General features: G+C 37.9%; 2 protein-coding genes across 8 annotated transcripts in view; one reads left to right on the forward strand and one right to left on the reverse strand.

The window, feature by feature from the left end:
- The window catches only part of RNF146 (ring finger protein 146), a 38,082-nt gene extending 28,132 nt beyond the window's left edge, over positions 1-9,950 (forward strand). For 5 of the 6 annotated variants that reach the window (XM_023724456.1, XM_023724457.1, XM_023724458.1 and 2 more), the window contains one exon: positions 8,037-9,950. In XM_023724456.1, coding sequence (XP_023580224.1) covers positions 8,038-9,111 — 1,074 coding nt within the window. In that variant the 5' untranslated portion in view covers position 8,037 and the 3' untranslated portion in view covers positions 9,112-9,950. Of the gene's footprint in view, positions 1-1,463; positions 2,362-8,036 lie in introns of those variants that run through there. The other variant, XR_002822827.1, reaches the window with a different exon arrangement.
- Positions 9,951-10,760: 810 nt separating this feature from the next.
- ECHDC1 (ethylmalonyl-CoA decarboxylase 1) overlaps positions 10,761-14,756 on the reverse strand; it is a 35,282-nt gene continuing 31,286 nt past the window's right edge. For both annotated transcript variants that reach the window (XM_023724461.1, XM_023724460.1), the window contains exon 6: positions 10,761-11,731. In XM_023724461.1, coding sequence (XP_023580229.1) covers positions 11,323-11,731 — 409 coding nt within the window. In that variant the 3' untranslated portion in view covers positions 10,761-11,322. The remainder of the gene's footprint in view (positions 11,732-14,756) is intronic.

Below are 14,756 nucleotides of genomic sequence, written 5' to 3' on the forward strand. Positions count from 1 at the left end.
GGTTTCAGGATTGTTGATTCTCTGTTTGGCTTAGTTTATCGGATCTTTGTTGTGGAGGGACGGCGTGGTGCTTCTGCCTAGAGTGCCATCTTGCCCTAAGATTTTTTTTTTAATTGTAAAACATATATAACATAAATTTTGTCATTTTAACTATAAGTATATAATTTGGTGGCGTTAATTACATTCAAAGTGTTGTGCAACCATCACCACTATTTCCAAAACTTTTTCATCACCTCTGCAGAAACTCTGTACCACTTAAACAATAACTCTTCATTTCTCCCTCCCCGCAGTCCCTGATAACCTGTAATCTACTTTCTCTCTCTGTGTATTTGCGTATTTTAGAGATTTCATATAAGTGGAATCAATAATTTTTGTCCTTTTGTCTCTGGCTTGTTTCAGTTAGCTTAATGTTTTAAAGGCTCATCTTTGTCATTACATATGTCAGTACTTCATTTCTTTTTAGGGCTGAATAATATTTCATTGTATGCATATACCACGTTTTGTTTATCCATTTGTCTGTTGATTGACACTTCGGGTTTCCATCTTTTGGCTATTAGGAATGATGCTGCCATGAACACTGATGTACAGATATCTGTTTGAGTCCTTGTTTTCAATTATTTTGGGTACATGCCTAGGAGAAGAATTGCTGGGTTCTGTGGTAATTCTTTAACTTTTTGAGGAACCACGTTTTCCACAAAAGCTGTATACCATTTTACATTCCCACCAGCAATGGATGAGGGTTCTAGTTTCTCCACATCTTCACCGACGCTTTTCTTTTTTCTTTTTGTAATAACCATTCTAATGGGTGTGAAGTGGTACTTCACTGTGGTTTTGATTTGCATTTCTTTAATAACTAATTACTTTTTGATCATCTTTTCATGTGCTTATTGACCATTTAGAGAAATGTCTATTCAAGTCTTTTGCCCATTTTTTAATTAGATGGGTTTTTTGTTGTTGTTGTTGTTGTTGTAGGAGTCCTTTATGTATTCTCGATGTTAAACCTTTATCAGATACATGATTTACATATATTTTCTTCCATTCTATGAGTTATCTTTTCACTTTCTTTGATAATGTCTTTTGATTCACAGAAGTTTTTAATTTTGAATGAAGTCTAATTTACATTATTTATTTTCCTTTTGTTACTCTTACTCCCAGTGTCCTATCTTAGAATCCATTGCCAAATTCAAGATCATGAAGATTTACTCCTCTGTTTTCTTCTAAGCGTTTTATGGTTTTGGTTCTTATATTTAGGTCATAGAATCCATTTTGAGTTAATATTTGTATATGGTATGAGGTAGGGGTCCAACTTCATTCTTTTGCATGTGGAAATCCAGTTGTCTGAGCACCATTTGTTGAAGCGACTCTTCTTCCCCACTGAGTAGATTTGTCATCTTTGTAGAAAATCATTTGGCCATATATGGGTTTATTTCAGGGCTTTTAATTCTATTTCAATTCAATTTCAGTTCTCTTCATCTGTATGTCTATGGATTGGTCTGTATGCCTGTGAATACACATTTAGGCCAAGAGAATTGAAATTCAATTGAAATAGAATTAAAAGCCCTGAAATAAACTATATACCTATAGCCAATTGATTGTCTACAAGGATGCCAAACCCGTTCAGCAGGGAGGAAGAGTCTCTTCAACAAACAATGCTGGGATGACTGGATTTCCACATGCAAAAGAATGAAGTTGGACTCCTACCTATCCAGAAGCCCTGGCAGCGTGGTGGTTAAGTGCTCGGCTGCTAAAGAAAAAGGTCAGCGGTTTGAACCTATCAGCCGCTCCATGGGAGAAATGTGGCAGTCTGCTGCTGAAAAGATTTACAGCCTTGGAAACCCTGTGGGGGCAATTCTACTCTGTCCTCAGGGGTTGTTATGAGTCGGAATCAACTCAACAGCAACAGGTTTGTTTTTTGGTTAATGTCTATTCTTATACCAATACCATACTGTTTTGACGATTGTAGCTTTGTAATAAGGTTTGAAATTGGAAAGTATGTATCCTCTTTGTTCCTTTTCAAGATTGTTTTGACTGTTTGGGCCCCTCACAATTCCATGTGAATTTAAGGATTGGCATTTTCATTTCTGCAAGAAAAAGCTGTTGGAATTTTGATAGGGATTACGCTGAATCTGTAGATTGCTTTGGGTAATATTGACAACTGTGTTAGGTCTTCCAATCCATGAACATGAATGTATTTCCGTTTATTTAGATCTTTGATTTCTTTCAGCAGTGTTTCGTAGTTTGTAGTGTATAAGCCTTTCACCTCCTTGGCTAAATTTATTCCTAGGTATTTTATTCTTTTAGATCCTGTTGTAAATGGAATTGTTCTCTTAATAGCCTTAAGGGTTGTTCATTGCTGGTGTATAGAAATACAACTGATTTTTGCATGTTGATGTTGTGCCCTGCATTCATTTATTAGCTCTAGTAGCTTTCTTGAGGACTCTTTGGGATTTTGAATATATAGGATTATGTCATCTGTGAACGAAGATGGGTTTACTTCTTCCATTCCTATTTGGATGCCTTTTATATCTTCTTCTGTTTGCTCTGGCTAGACTTTCCAGTACAATATTGAACAGCAGTGGTGGAAGTGGGTATCCTTGTCTTGTTCCTTATCTTAGGGGGAAAGCTTTCAACGTTAAGTATGATGTTAGCTGTTGGGTTTTCATAAATGCTCATTATCATGTTAAAGTATTTACCTTTTATTCATAGTTCGCTGAGTGTTCCTATTATGAAAAGTTGTTGGATTTTGCCAGATGCCTTTTCTGCATCAATTGAGATTATCTTTTTTTTTTTTTTCCACCCTTTGTTTTATTAATGTGGTGTATTACATTGATTTTCTTTTGTTGAACCATTCTTGCATTCCTGGGAGAAATCTCATTTGGTCATGGTATATAATCTTTTTTATTTGCTGGTAGATTTGGTTTGTTAGTATTTTATTGAGGATTTTTGCATCTATATACATAAGGGATATTGGTCAGGAATTTTCTTGTGGTGTCTATCTGGCTTTGCTATCAAAGTAATGCAGGTCCTATAGAATGAGTTAGGAAGTGTTCCTCCTTTTCAATTTTTTGGAAGAGTTTGAGATGGATTGGTGTTAATTCTTTAAATGTTTGATAGAATAGCACTAAGATTTTGTATTTAAAAAAAACACGTATGGCGGTTTTTTGGGGAAAAGGTACAGGATGTGTTAATTGACCAGTTGTGAAACATTTTTTTGCTTGTAATTTATGCTGTTTTAGGTTACAAGCTCTTTGAAGGAAAGGGTTTATCTCAAAATACTCTGAAGTTCCTATAGTGCCTAACATAATAAGAGGTCATATCTGGTTAACATAGAACTTTTCCATAGGTTAGGAAAAAGTTGATGTACATTGTTGGTTTCTGTAATCTGGAGTTTCTGGTAAAGGAGATTGAAAATGTAGTTAAAGGTTGAAAAGAGTTTGGGAATTAAGCATTTCAGGGATCAGGTCTTTCCTTTGAGATTATATGCTGCTTCCTTTTTTTTTTTTTTTTTTAAGTGCAATCTTTTCAAAAATTTTCTATCATTTTTGAACCTTGTCTATTAAGGAACCAAAACCCATTGTCATCGAGTCGATTCTGACTCATAGTGAGGAGACAGAAAAAGCAATAAGAAAATGGACTATTGTTTGATTGGATATGCAGTGATGAAAGCCTAAAGAGTATTGTTTTTCAAGTTGTGATTAGTGTAGACATTTTTATTAACCATCCCTTTTGTGTAACCGTTGGATTCATTTTTGAGTGCTTGATCTTGAAAAAGAGCAAAGGTCCTTTTAGTGTTGAATTCTAAATTCTAAATACCTTGTGCTTAAAATGGCAGAATTAACTGGGGCAGAGATTGCTACTCATTTTAAGCCAAATTCATGATTTCCAGTCTCTGATCCTCACCTCCATTTCAGTCTTTTTACTTGCATGTATGTTTCCTTGGGGCCCTGGTGGTACAGTGGTTAAAGAGCTCGGCTGCTAACCAGAAGGCCGGCAGTTGGAATCCACCAGCTGCTCCTTGGAAACCCTGTGGGGCAGTTCTGCTCTATCCTGTAGGGTTGCTATGAGCTGGAAGCGACTCAGTGGCAGTGAGGTTGGTTTTTTGGTATGTTTCCTTATTTAACAGAGAAGACGTTATGTTATCTTATACATCTTTAGATGCACACAGTACTTAGCATTGTATATGGACCATAAAACCAAACCAAACCCATTTCCCTCGAGTTGATTCGTATAGACCATAAAAAAAAAAAAAAAAAAACTCGTTGCCCATTGTAACACTGCAATTCTGGCAAGTGCTGGGAATGAGAAGTACATGATAGTAAGAAGTTATTAATAAAATAAGGTGATTTGATATAGTCATGGAAGCTTTCTCAAGAGGCGTATAAGATGGGTAGTAGTTTGCTGGGGGGAGCGGGGAGGCAGGAGGTAAGGAGAAAGTGTTCCATATAGGAAAACACCTGTGATTGGAGGGAGTAGCCAGTGTGGCTGGAGGCCTGATTGAGGGGAAATTTGATGTGAGATGAGGCTGGTGTGGGAGACCATGGAAGGTATATACATATAGATCTACTAGTAGTTGGCTTTTATCAAAAAATCAACTTTTTAAGCAAGGAGGAAGGCTTGGCCAGTTAAAAGGCTTACGTAGTAATTTAATAAACAATGCTTGCTTCAAGGTGGCTATCGACGTCTGTTAGACATGGAGACTAGATAAATTCAGGAGATATTTAGGTGATACAGTAATAAGACTTACTGATGTTTGAATGAAGAGGGATGGAAGAAGGGAAGTTTCAAGGATGATTTGTAGATTTCTGGCTTGGTTAAACAAATGGTTAGTGGTGGTGTCACCAGGGGCACTTGTAGGAGGCAGGAGGAAATAGATCACGAATTTAGTTTTGGTGTGTTGAAGACATCTAAGAAGAGATCTAAAATTTGCAATTAGAAATCTAGGTCTAGGGCTGAAAGTAGAGGTCTGGGCTGGTGGTGATAATCTGTGAGTAATTTGTATATAGGTACTCGCTGAAACCACGACTATAGATGAGATCATCTAGAGAGTATAGTGAGATGAGTAAATGGTTTACAAATTCCCTAAACTTCTGTTTATCTGGAAATGCCCTAATTTCACCATCATATTTGAGAGACAGTTTTGCTGGATATATAATTCTTGGCTGGCAGTTTTTTTCCTTCAAGGCTTTATATATGTCATCCCATTGCTTTCTTGCCTGCATGGTTTCTGCTGAGTAGTCCGAGCTTATTGTTATTGACTCTCCTTTGTAGATGACTTTTCTTTTATCTCTAGCCGCTCTTAAAATTCTCTCTCTTTGGTTTTGCCAAGTTTGATTAGAACATGTCTTGGTGACTGTTTTGGGATCTACCTTATGTGGGGTTCGATCAGCATCTTGGATATCTTGTCATCTTTCACGATATCAGGGAAGTTTTCTGCCAACAAATCTTCAACAATTCTCTCTGTATTTTCTGTTATCCCCCCCGTTCTTGTACTCCAGTCACTCATAGGTTATTCCTCTTGATAGAGTCCTAAATAATTCTTGGAGAGTTTCTTCATTTTTTAAATCGTTTTATCTGATTTTTCCTCAAAGAAGTTGTGTGTCAAGTGCTTTATCTTTAGTCTCACTAATTCTGACTTCCATTGCCTACATTCTGCTCCTATGACTTTCTGTTGAGTTGTCTAATTCTGAAATTTTATTGTTAATTTTCTGGATTTCTGATTGCTACCTCTCCGTGGATTCTTGAAGCCTGTGAAATTTATCATTATGCTCTTCTCTAATCTTTTTTATTTTCTCTATTGCGTGTTCTGCGTTTTGCTTAATTTCCTTCCTAATCTCTCGAAGAGTTCTGTATATTAATCTTTTGTATTCTGCCTCTTGTAATTCCAAGAAATTTTCCTCCGCTGGAAAATTTCTAGATTCTTCATTTTGGGAGCTTCCTGAAGCCATCATGGACTGCCTGTTGATACGATTTGATATTTACTGTTGTCTCCGAGCCATCAATAAGTTCTTATGTTTATTTATTTTATGTTTGCTTACTGTCTCTTAGCTTCTTGTTTTGTTTTGATATGCCCAAATAGGCTGCTCGTGTGAGCTAGTTTGATTATCGGCACCTTTGAAGCTCTAATGTTCTGTCACCAGGTGGTTAGATCTGTTACTAGGTATGTAAGCTAGGGAGTTCGCCCACTCCTCCTGTATGGATTCAGCTCAGGTCCCCAGGTAGATAGCCACCAAGTGTGTGGTACAGGCTCTTAACTACAGTCCTATACAGGCATGGGTGATTGGTATAGGCACAGGCATCTGGCTGCAGCAGGGGAACATGCTGAACAAGGCAGGGGTCTGACGGCCGCCCCCGAATGTCCAGGAGGAAGGCGTGTCCCTGTTTGCTAGAGCGCGTAGGTGGGTGGGTTTTGCAGCCGGACTGAGCACCCAGTGCTGTTGGGTGTAAGGACTGGGGGGCACATCTTATTCATGAGCCCCTATCACAGGTGGCTAGGTGGCATGGGTGGAGCCACCAGTCCTCAGGCCCCTGATGTGGGTAGGTGAAGACCCTGCTTAATGGGCAGAGCAGTGTCAGATATCAAGAACCTGATACTTCACAGCTGAAACAGTTGAAATTAGAGTTCCAGTATATTTGTTGTACTGCGGTAATAAGGACCTGTGCTGTTGAAATGGGCCCACATAAGTCTATGCAGGGGGAAAGGCACTCAAAGTCCGTAGATCCCTTATGCCTGTGCCTAGGCAAAGGAGCTGTGCCTACCCTGAGTTCCTGGCTTAGGGGAGTCAGCAGTTTATTTTTTCCCATTTATTTGTTCACTCTCCAAGGCCGGGAGAATGGCTCAGGGCATGTGACAGATCCTGCTTCCGGCCCAGGGGACTCAGCAATTGCTGAAGCTGGTCAGGGACCCAGTGCAGAGCAGGGAGCGGGAAGGTAAATGAGAGAGAGGTTTACCCCTAAGCGGGGGGTTGTTTTTGATCCAGGTGGTAGGCCAGACGCAAGTACTTATCTTTCACTGATCCAGGGCTGCTTCTCACTGGTTCTGGGTAGCCGAGTAGACTCTGCTGCTGGGTCTCTCCTGGTGCGGAAAACACCTCCCAAGCACCGTTGCTTGCTTGCCTCACCGCTCACCCATGAGCTGATCAGCCCTGAAGGGCTCAGGCTCTTGCCAGGTCAGGTCTGGCAACTCCTTGCTGCTTCCAAACCATCTCTCCCTCCTTCTGCCATTCAGTCCGGTTCCTCAACTTTGCCGTTGATGTTCAGGGCTCCCAGATTGTCTCATAGAATCGATTCACTTGTTTTTTGGGGTTTTTGTTGTGAGAGGGTCCACCGGAAGCATCTGACTACTCTGCCATCTTGGCCTCTTCTCCTGATTGCGAGTAAATGGTTTAAAAAAAGACAATGAAGAAAAGCCCTTTTGAAGAATGTTTCGTGAAGAGTGAATGGTCAAGTATGTCAGAAATGACTCATTTTACTGGTGTTTTTAGATATACAGTGCAGGTAGGGAACTTCTGGAATTTCAGCCTTAGTATTAATTTCACATAGTCTGCCTGTCAAGTGCCAAAAATATATTAATACCTGACATTTTCAAATATTTGTAAAATTACAGGGCTACAAAAATTGCTACTTTCTGTAAGCAGAATCACTTTTAGCCATTTTTTGTTTCTCTACTTTCTAGACTGATCATAACATCAGTCTAGAATGGACTGAATATTTTTAAATGTTTGCATTTAGTTCTATTTTATAATTCTGTGACTGAGTAGAAGTGGTGTATTTAAAACCTTTACCTCAGTTGTATTTTTTTTGACATTTGTGTGCCACAGTGCTCTCCACAAGTAAAAATTGACACACAAACAGAAATCCCAAAGATTTTCTATATAAGGGTTTTTTCCCCTACTTTCATGTTTGTATAGTCATCATCTAGTGTGGTGGTCTGCATATAATAGGTGCTTAAAAAATGTATTCTAAATTGCCAAATTAAGGTGTTGAGAGAGTTAAAACACAATTTTAATATTATATGTATTTTCTCTTTATTTTCTTAGGATGGCTGGCTGTGGTGAAATTGATCACTCAATAAACATGCTTCCTACAAACAGGAAAACGAATGAGTCCTGTTCTAACACCGCACCTTCTCTAACTGTCCCTGAATGTGCCATTTGTCTACAAACATGTGTTCACCCAGTCAGTCTGCCTTGTAAGCATGTTTTCTGCTATCTGTGTGTAAAGGGAGCTTCATGGCTTGGAAAGCGATGCGCCCTCTGTCGACAAGAAATTCCTGAGGATTTCCTTGACAAGCCAACCTTGTTGTCCCCTGAAGAACTCAAGGCAGCAAGTAGAGGAAATGGAGAATATGCATGGTATTACGAAGGAAGAAATGGGTGGTGGCAGTATGATGAGCGCACTAGTAGAGAGCTGGAAGATGCGTTTTCCAAAGGTAAAAAGAGCACTGAAATGTTAATTGCTGGGTTCCTGTATGTTGCTGATCTTGAAAATATGGTTCAATATAGAAGAAATGAACATGGACGTCGCAGGAAGATTAAACGGGATATAATAGATATACCAAAGAAGGGAGTAGCCGGACTTAGGCTGGACTGTGACTCTAATACCGTAAACCTAGCAAGAGAGAGCTCTGCAGATGGAGCGGACAGTGTATCAGCACAGAGTGGAGCTTCTATTCAGCCTCTAGGCTCTTCTTCTGTAAGGCCCCTAACGTCGGTAGATGGTCAGGTAACAAGCCCTGCAACACCATCGCCTGATGCAAGCACTTCTCTGGAAGACTCTTTTGCTCATTTACAACTCAGTGGAGACAGCATAGCTGAAAGGAGTCATAGAGGGGAAGGAGAAGAAGATCATGAATCACCATCCTCAGGCAGGGTACCAGCACCAGATACCTCCATTGAAGAAACCGAGCCAGATGCCAGTAATGATACTGAAGGTGTATCTGCGCTTGTTGCAGAGCACTCCCTGACCCAACAGAGACTTTTGGTTCCTAATGCAAACCAGACAGTATCTGATCTATCAGATAGATCTGGGACTGATCGATCAGTAGCAGGGGGTGGAACAGTAAGTGTCAGATCTAGAAGGCCTGATGGACAGTGCACAGTAACTGAAGTTTAAATAAAAGTCTTTAGCCCATGCTCAAGGTTGAAATGGTTCTCTGTAAATTGCTGCCCACGTAGCATTATACTCATCCCTAGTAGTGCATTGTTGGGGTGGGAAGGGGTCTAGGAAGGATAGACCTGTAATTAAAATGTCTAACACATCTCTGTCTTTTGAGAAATTTATTTAATGTAAGGAGCTTGGGTATTAATAGTTGAGAGCTGTTTAGTAATAACCCAGTTTTCTTGAGGTCTGTTTATTTTATAGTTTTTTCTTTAGTTCTTTTGGCCAGTGTGTATATTACCTGTGCATTAACAGTCCTCATCCGATTCTTGCATTGTCTTATTTTTCTGCATGGATTGACGTAAACTCATTAATAAAATTTGGTGCCTATGAGATGTTTGCTATCAGTATGAGCAGGAAGCTTATTAATGTGAGAATAGATGTGAATTTGGAATTTTAGAATAACAACCATTTTATAGTAGTTTCTGAAATGGAAATGTAAAGAAAACAGCTAATAAGTTTCAGAATCTTCTCTGTAACACTTAATGGTTTCCATAGGCTTTGCTGTCTAGTCCTTGTAGTTTGAGGTTTCTCTTAATCAACATTTTTGACTACAAATTTATAATTTAATAAATACTACAGTTTACCAAAAATAATTTGTTTCTTGTTTGAGTCTGGATAGGGGATGGAAACATTTTGACATTTAAGCAGGGTTCTGAAAAGGTGGTGATTTGAATTGGTGCTGTTCAACTTAAAAATTGTCACCTGCTCAGAAATGTTTTATTTCTTAATAGAGGATATTTAAGCAGAATCTACAGGCAGTGTTTGTGGAATAAATACGTATGGAAATAAAACTAAAGCGTGAGAGACTGATATTTCATAGGTGATAATGGAGACCAGAAATATTTCACATTTTCCTTACGAGTCATTAGTGGTCTAACACTAATCTGGATTAAATGGTAGGCATAAACACCATTAGTGGACACAAATTCACTTTACACAAAATGTTGTGAACCAGAAGATCCACTTTTATTTGGCAGTTTTTATAACCTATGACAAGGTAGGAAGTATTACATTAATCTGGTAAAACAGCATTTGGCTCTGAAAAAAGTAATTTGCTCTATTTATACAGTAGGATCATGATGATAAAGCATACACAAGTTATGAACATAATTTTCAAATGTGAATTTTATGCTGTAATAGCAAATTACTTTGAAATTATCTTTACCTCTTGTGCATAAGTTAGAATTGAGACTAAAATTCTTTGACTTACTCGTTTTTAAAAAGTGTTAATGAGATAATTTAAGAGCTAGTTATAAAAGAAAGGTTAGCTTTTTTTCAGAAAAAAACAGAAATCTGATACAAACACAAATTTGTTACAGGAGCTTTGTGAGTCTCTTTAAAGAGTCTCATAGTGCTTTGATGTAAGATGACACTTTAAAAATATGTAAACAGTAGTCAAAAAGCCAGTTGCACTCAAGTTGACTCTGACTCATGGCCACTCCATGTATGTCAGAATAGAAATGTGCTCCATATCAGATGTAGACTGCTGAGTCTTTCTTCCGAGGTGCCTCTAGGTGGACACGAGGCTCCAAATTTGGTTAGCAGCCGAGTGCATTAACTGTTTACATTACCCAGGGACTCCTAAGCTCTTCCTATATGGGCAGCTATCATTATTTTGAAGATAACAAAATAGAAAACTAATTACTAAAAAGATCAAATAAACAAGGTTCCAAATTTGTAGTGGAGGGAGTGATTTTTTTAAAAAAAAGGGTAAAAGAAACACCATGATTTTTACTCCAGCAGCTTGGAGCAGAAGAAAATGACTGCTCATACCCCCCTCCCCTCTTTTGTTTTTAATTGCAAGTTCAGTTATTTTTGTAAATAAAACGAGACAAAGACTTTATGGAAAATAACCCTGGGAATAGATTTTGTGTAGAAGTTACTCCTTTTTAAAAATGATTATTGGTTATAGGCTAAGAACCACTGTAGGAATGTGAGAATTGATAACCAATTTTTAAGCTAAATATGTTATATATTTCATTAAAATGTCCCCATTTACTAGGTAAATAAGTACACTGAAAATTAAGCCAGAGTTCAGGTATTAAAAACATTAGAAACACTGAAATAGTAGTAGTAGCCTTCAAAGTAATTCTAGCATTTAACTTTTATACATATTAACCACTGAAGCTTTACTTGTAATACTTCACATTTTTTAAAAACGAATTATTTACTAGATTTTCCTTTCCTAGCAACAGCCTCTAAATTTGCGGGTCCACCCCAAACTGTCCCTACAAGATCTCTTTCAGTCAGTAATGCCTCCTCTAAGCGTAGCTCTCTGCCTGAAGAAACAGACTTTTTCAAAGCTCTAATTATTTCTGGTGGCCCTTTGATAAACTGCTGTAGCCATTCTCGTGCCTCTTTTAGAGACTGAGTTTCATCTGAAGACTGCAAGACCTCGTCGACCAGTCCTATGTTTAAAGCTTTTTCTGAATCCAGTTTGAAGGCCCCAGTTAACACTTTGAGAGCTTGTCTACTGCCGATTATTTCAATCAACCGGGTGGTGCCACCCCAGCTTGGTATTAAACCCATCTCCTTATGGATAAATCTGATCTCACTTCCTGGAGTCATTAACCTAAAAAAAGAAAGAAAAAAACAATTGCAACTGTATGTATCTATATATATATATATATACACACACACAAACATACATACGTACTTTAAATTAGTACCCACCCACTCATGGTCTAATCTGAAGTCACAGATCTTTATAGTAGATATGCTAAAAAAATGAATGTTCAAAAAATCTGGCTTTTAAGTCTAGAATTTAGTTTATTACACAGTATTTAAAACCCTTGAAAACAATGTCAACATTTTTGTTTTGCTTGCTTATCCTTTACTTTAGAATGTAGTCTAAGTTTCTTTCTAAAAGTCCAAGTGTTATCTTTGGTCTAATTTTGAGAATACCTAGACTAAGCGGAAATATGGGAGTATGGAAATGTTAAGTACATGCCATCAAGAAAGAACACCAAATTAATGTCCTCAACAGTCTTCAGAAAAAGAGACTTCACTTTTTAATCTATCATCTGTCCATCCTTCCAGCAAATATTTACCAAGCACTTCCAATGTCGGGTGGTAGCTTAGGTGCTGGGGACTGCAGGAATAATCAAAATAAAAGCCCTGTGCTCAGGAGCTTTCATTCCAGTTGAGAGAGGCACCAAACAATATGCCAGTGGTGATAGTGCTATAAAGAAAAAAACGAGGCAAGGAACTAGAGAATAGGTGTTGGGATGTGTTATTTTAGATGGAGGAGGCCTCTGAATATGTGAGCAGCTTGCTGAGGGAGTGAGCCATGCCAAGATTTGGGGGAAACGTTCCAGAAAGGGAATTGGAAGTGAAAAGGGTAGAACTGCTTAGTGTCTGGGGAACAGGCCAATGCTGCTGGAACAGAGTAAGCAAAGGAGAGTAATGGGAGATGAAATCAGAGGTAGGCTTATAGGTCTTAGGAGTTTAGATTTTATTTATTCAGTGTGAACCTATTTATAGAAGGTTGAACATCTGACTTGTTTTATAAGGGCTGCACTGTGAAAAATTTTTAGCATTTAATAGCACACCAGTTGTTTAAGGAACTTTATAAAATGTTAACTAATCCTTAAACAACCCTACAAGGTAGGTTCAGTACTATTATTATCCTCAATTTACAGATGGGGAAACAGGTTAAATAACTCACTCAAGGCCACAAAGCATATGACAGAGCCAGGATTCAAACCCAGGCAGTTTATCTTCAGTAGGTATGCTTTAACCTCTTTTCTATACCCTCTCCCCTGCTTCCCATATGGTCTATACAACAGTTAGCTGGACAAGCACGGATACCAGTAAGAAAGTCCATAGTGGCTTGAGCTGAGCTGATAGCAGTAACTTTCTGTACCAGGGGCTCATTTTCCCCAAATCTGGGGATTTTTAATAAAAAGGGTATTTAATAATCAGTACTAAGTTAAACAGTTAAGGGGAGTTAACACAAAGAAATTGGAAGGCATAGCAACAGGCTTTACATTTGCCAGTTAAGTATTTGTATTTGCCAGTTAAGTATTTGTATACTATCAAAAGACAGCCAGGCTATACTGTTAAGGGAATGCTGCCTATTGGTTTTATTAGAACTGCATGCTTCAATGAGAAGCTTTATTATGTCAAAACTCTAATTTGGACCAAAAGTTATGTCTGAATTATACTTTTTTAGGAAAATTTACTGCTTTCAAATTACTCATTCCAAAGACAAGACCTTCAGTTAGTTTGGCTTTCCAAGGTGTTCAATGCTCAACTGCAGGTGTGTGGTTCCATTAGCACCAAGAACAACAACAGACTCTTATTCTTTGACCTTTTAATCAGGAGAAATACCCCAACAGACAATTCTCACAAAAGCCTATTTATCAACCCACTGGGAAAGAGAACTTCTTCTCCACATCTATGAATTCCTAGAAGGGAAACTCTGCCTCAGTTGTGAATAAGGTGCAGTGGTTAAGAGCTTGGCTACTAACCAACAGATCAGTAGTTCAAATCCACCAGCTGCTCCTTAGAAACCTTATGGGGCAGTTCTACTCTGTCCTATAGGGTCGCTATGAGTCAGAATTGATTGCAATGAGGTTTTTTGAGTTTTAGGGGCAAACAGCCATGAAAATAGTTTTCAATTAATTTTTAAATGGAAAAGAAGAACAAAATTCTCCTAAGAATCTATCCCAAAATTGTGAGAGGAGTACTGCCTTGTTATAATAAACAGAAAACAATGTCAAAAATTAAGTGAATAGAAGTTACAAAAATAATGTCTAATAATCCTGGAGAAAGGAATATTGTTAATAACGAACCCAATCCTAAAAAGCTTTTCACAGAAAGAATTAAATACGTTGCTGTTCTAAATTTTAAAGTATTGGCTGCTAACAGAAAGGTCGGCGGTTCAAACCCACCAACCGTTCCGCGGGAGAAAGATGTAGCAATCTGCTTCCATAAAGATTTACAGCCTTGGAAAACCTAGGGGGCAGTTCTACTCTGTCCAGTAGGGTTGCTATGAGTCAGAACTGACTTGACAGCAATGCATTTTGGTTCTAAATTACATCCTGGAATTGATACTGATGCTGGCTCACAGCTATGTTTACAATAGAGAAAAGGATTTATCAGGAATAAAGTGATTTAGAAATAACTAAACATAAAAATTGGTTAAAGTCCTAAATATTGGGATAACATATATGAGATTATAACAACAGAAGTTATTATCTATGTGAGCATATTTATACTTGGAATTCTTTGCTTCTAAAGAACCATTTTCATCATCCTCTTCACAGCATGTATTATTTTCCTTTGCTATATTTTACAAGGTGAGGTATGCCTTTTGAATCTTACTTTAGAAGTCTAACAAATCCTGAGGAAATCTTTGTGAAAATACCCAGTGTGATCAGACTCTGACATCCATCCTTTATAAACCACATGCCTAGTGTTTGCTTGTGTACTGATATACATTTAATATATAATAATATACAAAATACATACAACTTTACATTTCCAAATAAAGGCAAAAATAATGTGTTCGGATAAACACACAGCCCTCTAAGATTATTTTAAGAATTGTGCAATATATTTAAGTAAAAGCATAAATATCTGAAATTTTAAAG

Source organism: Trichechus manatus, unplaced genomic scaffold (genome assembly GCF_000243295.1).
Source record: "Trichechus manatus latirostris isolate Lorelei unplaced genomic scaffold, TriManLat1.0 scaffold00248, whole genome shotgun sequence".
Lineage (NCBI taxonomy): Eukaryota > Metazoa > Chordata > Mammalia > Sirenia > Trichechidae > Trichechus > Trichechus manatus.